Here is a 7,217-nt window from a genome sequence, read left to right on the forward strand (position 1 = left end):
AAAAAGGATTTGCTGAACCACCAACGCACTCACACTGGGAGGAGGTGTTCACCTACTCTGTGTATAAGGAGGGATTCACTCAATCATCCACCCTGCTGGAACACCAGCGAGTTCACATGTGACTACAGTCGTTGGATTCTGCTATTAATTTCATCCAGGACTGAACCATATTTATTTTGGCAGTTTGGATTTGTTCTTGCTGATGTTCATAACTGAGCAGGATTTTAATATTTTGTATAAATGTCAAATAAATCAGCTTTGTTTCAAACACACAGTTTGTCGACTGCTTGATTTCTCCATGATTAGAGGAGACTAATTGATGTCCTGTTGCCGACTGTTCCATTTTTGTACCTTTTCTACTTCCGTACTCTGGATTATTTCAGTTCTCATACCTTTGGCGGCGCTCGTTGATAAATCCCAGCTCCCCATTCTTTCCAGAGTGCCTCTCCCAGTCTAGGCATCCAGGGAAGGGATCAGGAACGTGCCCGGGATCACTAAACACAAAACCCAGTCTGTTAATCACTTGCAGTCAATGGGTTTAGAGTTTGTCCCAGAGCATCTCTCTCACGGTCGATACGTGAAAAGAGCATCACGTCTGCAAACCTCGTTATGAATTTAAATCCACTCAGAAAATGTATTTAGCAAAAGACGTACAAGTAAACGCAGCACGACCCAATAATCCAGCTCTATATTCACAGGAGAAAGTCTGTTGTCCAACTCCTCGAGTGGACAAAATTTTAAAAATCCCAACTCTAAGGACCCTTGAATCCTTTTTAAATACATTTCATATCCTGTCAGGTTCCTTCCTTCTTTTGGAATTCCTAATCCCTGTGGGAGCAGTTATTGGGCAAAACTGATCCTTGGAAATTTCTGACTTATTTTTCTCTTTCAGGAGTTTCACCCTTCTTTCATAGAATCTCCAAGGTGATTCTTAGATTTAAACACAGCACTTTTATATCCCAGAATATAGTTACCTGGATTTTGAATACCTGAGCACTCATGGAGGTCATGGAGGGATTTGGACACCAGAATAAGACTTTTACACTTCAGGTGTTGGAGGAACAGGAGGCAAAGTAGGTCAGCGAGGACAGGGGTGATGGTCGAGCGGGACGGTGCAGGAATGAATACAGGCAACAGAGTTTTGGATGAACTGAAACACCCAGAGGGAAATGGGTGGGAGGTCGGCCAGGAGAGCATTGGAATAGCCATATTGGAAGGTGAGACAAGAATGGATGAGGGTTTCGGCAGCAGATGGGCTGAGGTAGGGGTGCAGACTAGCGATGTTACAGAGATGGTAGGCGGTCTTTGTGATGGAGAGGATATAGGGTCAGAATCTCAGTGAGGGATGATTAGGGCACTTGGCCTGGTTCATCGGAACAGGTGGAAGGGCATTGAGCCCCTCGAGCCTTCTCCGCCATTCAATTAGATCATGGCTGATCTGTACCTCAACTCTATTTACTCACCTTTGCTCCCTATCCCTTGGTACCCTTACCTAACAAAAATCTATCGCTCTCAATCGTGAAAGCTCCTATTGTCCCAGCATCCACAGCCTTTTGGGGGAGAAAATTTCAGATTTATACCAGCCTTCCTGTGAAAAAGTGATTCCTGATTTCCCTCCTAAATGGTACAAGAATATTGGGGATAGATACAAATTGACATCTTTTTCTTAAGGCTACGAACCGTCATGCTTTGCAAACTGTGCTGCTTTAATTTGCAAGTTGTGTTATTTTGATTTGCTGAATTGTAAACACGGACCATTGAATAATAACTGACCTTGATCATTTCCATTGTAAGGCAAGACAGCTATGGACAAAGACTCAGGAAAAGCAGCAGGGATGGTGAGAAGAACACGATGCGGGCAGGCAGCTCGATGTCTGAGGAGCAATCAGTGGTCACTTGGCCTCTGTGACAAACCATTTTGCAGAGGGTTTTATGACAAGATGAGTTAAGCTGAAGGATTTTGTGACCGGATGGGTCAAGCTGGCAACATTATATTTTGTGGTCAAATAACCTCATAAATCTAGAAGAGTTTTATGAATAAGAACGCCGTATATGTTGTGAGGCTCCTGCCATGGAGCTTTAAAAACCCAACATCTTTTCAGCCCAGGGTAGAGGACGGTGCAGAGCAATCAGCGAAGTTCACCCAGCTGTCAGAAGACTACAACCTCTGTCCAGAGATCGACCAAGCTGTAAAAATACTTCGAAACTGTCAGAAGACTTGAGAGGATTACACCGCCAACTTAATTACAAACTCTGCCCAGAGACCAAACGGTGTGATATTGTTTTAATCTCTGTATGATAATTGACTTCACTCTATTATTACTGTTTTATAATATTGGATACTTTCACATGTTTGATTTGACTATTAAAAATGAGACATTGATCACCATTTGGCGTCACATCCGAATCTGTTCGAATGGCTGAACACTAATTTTTAAAATTGTGTCTCCTCGTTCTTCATTCCGCCATCAGAGGAAATTGGTTCTCAATCTAATCTATCAAATCATTTTAACATTTTAAACACCTCAATTAGATCACCCCTCAAACTTCTATACCCAACGCAATACAAGCCACGTTTATGCAACCTGCCCTCATAACTTAACCCTCTCAGCCCGGGTATCATTATGGTGAATCTGCATTGCACCACCTCCAAGGCCAACACATCCTTCCGAGGATGTGGTGCCCAAAACTGAATGCAGTACTCCAGATGGGGTCTGACCAAAGCTCCATACAGCCTGTGAAAGTAGCCGGGAGGGGAATAGAAATGGTGGTGAGGATACGCGTTGGTGGCGGGGCTGAACACGATGGCTTCAGTCTTCGCAATGTTAAACTGGAGGAAATTGGGGCTCATCCAAGATTGGATGTCGGACAAGTATCCTGACCACACACAGGTAGTGGAGGTAGAGTTAATGCACATGGCTCGGGCTGAATTGGGCACGTTGCACACTGAATGTAACCGTGCTGAACTGGACCTGTCCACATAATACGCAGAGATGTGGGTTAAAGTGGGTGTACGGCCAGGATCGAGAAATTGGCTGCGTTTTCCGGTTGCAGAAGGAGAGTGTCTCTGATCAGTTATACCTTGTGCTGAGATCTGTTAATTCAGCATTAAGAGGTGTTTAAACCCGGGGTCTTCCTCGTGTACAAGGCTCACCCTCACCAATGGCAGCTGCCTGTCAAGCTTTTCATTATCTTTTCTGAAGAAATGTAATCGGGATCATACTGTGGTTTCTCGGTATTTCACTTTAGAGCTGTGTCAGATCCAATTTCATCAAAACAAAAACACGAGCCTGGCAACGGCTGCACTAATCTGTTTGTATCAATTACTGTAATTAATATAAAAGACCAAAGCACCGAATTGTCTCCCTGGAGGCTGACATCAGGTATAAAAGTGTCAACCCTTGAATGTAGAGCAGAGCTTCTTATAGAAATGCACGGTTCACCAAAAGGACTATTATTTGCCATTTATTATCCCATCCTTGCAGCTATCAGTGTTCCAGGTAAAGTAATGTAGTTAATTATTAGTTATGGAAATCGTTGTTTAACTGTATCACTGCTCTAGTTTACTGGTATCGTTTCTCCCTTTTAATTGTATCGTTTCTCCCCTTTAATTATATAATTTCTCCCCTTTACCGGTATAATTTCTTCTCTTTAACAGTATAATTTCTCTCCTTTAACTGTATAATTTCTCCCCTTTACCAATATTTCTCCCCTATAATAGTGCAACCTCTCCCCTTTAAATGTATAAATTCGCCACTTTTACTATCACTTCTCCCCTGTGACTGTGTAATTTCTCCCCTTCAACAGTATAAATATCTGCCTTTTATGTGTCACCTTTAATGATATCATTTCTGCTCTTTACCGGTGTAATTTATCCCTTTAATGGTATCATTTCTCCCCTTCAATGGTATAATTTCTCTCCTTAAACGGTATCATTTCTCTGCTTTAACTGTTTCGTTTCTCCCCTTTAACTGTGCGCTTCTCGGCTTTACCAGTACCACTACCTGATGTGTTATTGGCCCTGTTACTGTAGGAGTGCAGAGATCTCGGAGGATTGTAGGGCTGGAGGAGGCTACAGAGATAGGGAGGAGCGAGGCTGAGTATTTGAGTACAAGGATAAGAATTTTAAAATTGAGGTGTTGTCGGAAAGGGAGCCAATGTAGATCAGTGAGCCCAGGGGTGATGGGTGAACAGGACTTGTTGCGAGTTATGATACCAGCTGCAAAATTTTGGATGCGCTCAAGTTTACGGAGGGTGCAAGGCAGGAGGCCAGCCAGGAGAGCATTGGAAGAGTTGAGTTTAGAGGTCACAACAGCATGGATTAGGGTTTCAGCAGCAGATGAGCTGAGGCAGGGGCAGAGACCAGTAGTTACGGAGGTGGAAGGAGGTGACCTTGGTGGTGGAGAGGATATGGGTCCGAAACTGCACTCAGAGTCAAATAGGACGCCAAGATTGTGAACAGTCTGGTTCGGCCTCAGAAAATGGCCAAGAACAGGGATGGAGTCGATGGCGAGGGAATGGAGTTTGTGGCTGAAAGGAAGACAATGTTTTCATCTGTTATCACGGTGTACATGTAGTTCTATTGTGTTATTGTAAGTGAATTGTCACACTGTTCTCACCGTGTAGATGTAGTTCTATTGTGTTATGAACATTATTACTGTGGGTGAATTATCCCACTGTTATTCCGGTGTATATGTAGTTATGTTGTGTTTATTGGTGCTGCACTGTGAAAGGTGTACTCTGTTATATCAGAGAATATATTGTATTGCTGCCGTTGTGTTGTGAATGGTATTATCACGTTATTATAAGATATGTAGGAAATTATTTTGTTCCTTGCTGCAGACTGACTGGTGGTGGGGTTCGGTTCTACAGACGCTCTCAACCCTCGGGTACCGAGACCATTCCTTTTTACTCAGGGCATTTCCACTCTAATTGTGAAGTTGCCCCTGAAGATATATCGGAGCCTCTACAGATGAATAAGAAGTGGAACCGCTGGCGATCCGCTAAACAGCAACATCAGGGTGAAAATTCTCTGCGTTTGATGCCAGCATTCCAGGCACCAATACGGGATGGTTCACTGATAGTTACGGTTTCATTAATTAAAGCAAATTAAATCAAAAATATGTAATACTGATTGGATGTATTAATAATTCAACCAATTACAGACGTAACTGTATAATCGTGAAGCTACTGGTTGAATTTAATCTCTGGATTTATTCATTACTGACTGGGTTTATTAAATGATTCATTTACTTGTCTTCGTTTTGATAATTATTTACAGCACGGAGTAATTTCAACAAGTTCTTTATCGATTGAGATTATTCAGTGATTAAATAATTCCCGACTGAATGTAATAACTGACTTGATTGAAGGGACATTATTGGGCAGCCAATTATTGACAAAAATATAAACAATGTAACAAGTGTCCGTTTTATGAATGAATCTGGATTTGCTCCAAACTTAGACCGCGCTGTGTTTGTGCTTCCAACAGTGAATAATTTGACAGCTTGGATTGTAGGTAATTGGTAGAAGGGCTAGACTGGAGCTGAGGAGAAATTATTTTAACCCAGAGGGTGGTGGGAGTCTGGAACTCAGTGCCTGAAAGGGTGGGAGAGGCAGAAACCCTCAACTCATTTAAAAAGTCCTTGGATGTGTACTTGAAGTGCTGTAACCCACAGGGCTACAGACCGAGTGCTGGAAAGGGGGATAAAGCTGGATAGCTCTTTTTCAGTCGTCACGGACATGATGGGCCGAATGGCCTCCTTCTGTGCCGTAACTTTCTATGATTCTATGAATTCATCGGATGAGAGCGATTTGGGCCCCGACAGGACATGGTCGGTTTTAAATGCAAGTTTTTTGTACTTTATTGGTTGTTTCCAGTTTCATTGTCAATTCTTTTATTGTTTATTCTCTTAAAAAATCTTCTGTAATACGTTTATTTTCCTGTCACCTAATCTTCGCATTTATTATGAACCATTTTACTGATTCTTTAAGATTTGTTTCTTTTCTTGTCTATTTGACGTTCCCGCATTGGTTTTAATGGGTTTCTTGTTCCCATTATGTTTTATTATATTCATTTACATTCTGAAGTCTTTGGCCTGTCTGATTTCAATGCGGATGATTATTTTAGCACAGATACAGGTGTCCAGAGGGTAAGGATCGGTTTTCAACTCAGGATCAAGTGTCAAAGCTATAAGTTTCACACAGAATCCTGTCAATTGGATTATTTTGCTGGGAGTCGGATCATTAACGCTCCTGTTCTCTCTCACACACGTACACATGCTCTGTCTCTCTCCGTCTCTCTTACAGCCAACTTGGCGGTGATTGTGATCCTGTCCCGAGGAAGGTGCGGTCTCTCCAGATGTATCACTTCCTACCTGGTGTCCATGGCGGTGACGGATCTCCTGGTCATTATCACGGCTGTGATATTAAACCGCATTGTTGGTATTTATTTCCCATTCAGTTTCCTGTCCATCACTCCGGTCTGTTCTCTCAGTTTTGTGTTAATTTATGCAATCAGAGACAGTTCTGTCTGGGTAACGGTCGTGTTCACCTTTGATCGATTTGTAGCCATTTGCTGCCAGAAGCTGAAAACAAAATATTGCACCGAGAAAACGGCGGCTGTGGTTATCGGAACGGTCTGTGTCCTGAGCTGTTTAAAAAATACATTCTGGTATTTTATATATGAACCTTTGTATACAATTAACAACATACCCTGGTTCTGCAACATCAAGTTAATATTTTACACCTCACCCGCATGGGCTGCATTTGACTGGATTCACCGCATTTTAACCCCTTGTCTCCCATTCATTGTGATTTTATTGCTCAATGCTCAGACCGTCAGACACATTTTAGCGGCCATTAGAATCCGCAGAAGACTCCAGGTCCGCAGCAACGTTGAGAATCAGAGTGACCCAGAGATGGAGAACCGGAGGAAATCCATCGTTTTGCTCTTCTGTATCTCGGGCAGTCTCATCCTGTTATGGTTGTTGTTTCTTATAACTTTCCTCTATGTGCGAATTGCGAACGTTAGTTATTTCTCAGGTTCCAATTTCGATGATTCAAATTTTATTCTGGAGGAAAGCGGATTTATGCTTCAGCTTTTGAGTTCCTGCCTAAACCCGTTTATTTATGCAGGGACCCAGAGTAAATTCAGAGACGAGTTAAAGAATATGGTGAAATATCCACTGACTCTAATTGTTAAATTATTTAAATAA

At 42.3% G+C, this 7,217-nt stretch overlaps 1 protein-coding gene across 1 annotated transcript; it reads left to right on the forward strand.

Annotated features, from left to right (window-relative positions):
• Positions 1 to 3,430: 3,430 nt before the first annotated feature.
• LOC137302150 (probable G-protein coupled receptor 139) lies at positions 3,431 to 7,217 on the forward strand. The gene is made up of 2 exons (XM_067971819.1): positions 3,431 to 3,500; positions 6,310 to 7,217. The coding sequence occupies exons 1-2, from the start codon at positions 3,431 to 3,433 to the stop codon at positions 7,215 to 7,217; spliced, it is 978 nt and encodes a 325-aa protein (XP_067827920.1).

Source organism: Heptranchias perlo, chromosome 35 (genome assembly GCF_035084215.1).
Source record: "Heptranchias perlo isolate sHepPer1 chromosome 35, sHepPer1.hap1, whole genome shotgun sequence".
NCBI classification, from domain to species: domain Eukaryota; kingdom Metazoa; phylum Chordata; class Chondrichthyes; order Hexanchiformes; family Hexanchidae; genus Heptranchias; species Heptranchias perlo.

Coding starts and splice junctions, on each gene's coding strand:
- LOC137302150 (XM_067971819.1), top strand. CDS start 3,431: ATGCACGGTTCACCAAAAGGACTATTATTTGCCATTTATTATCCCATC. Junction 3,501..6,309: donor TGCAGCTATCAGTGTTCCAG/GTAAAGTAATGT, acceptor TCTCTCTTACAG/CCAACTTGGCGGTGATTGTG.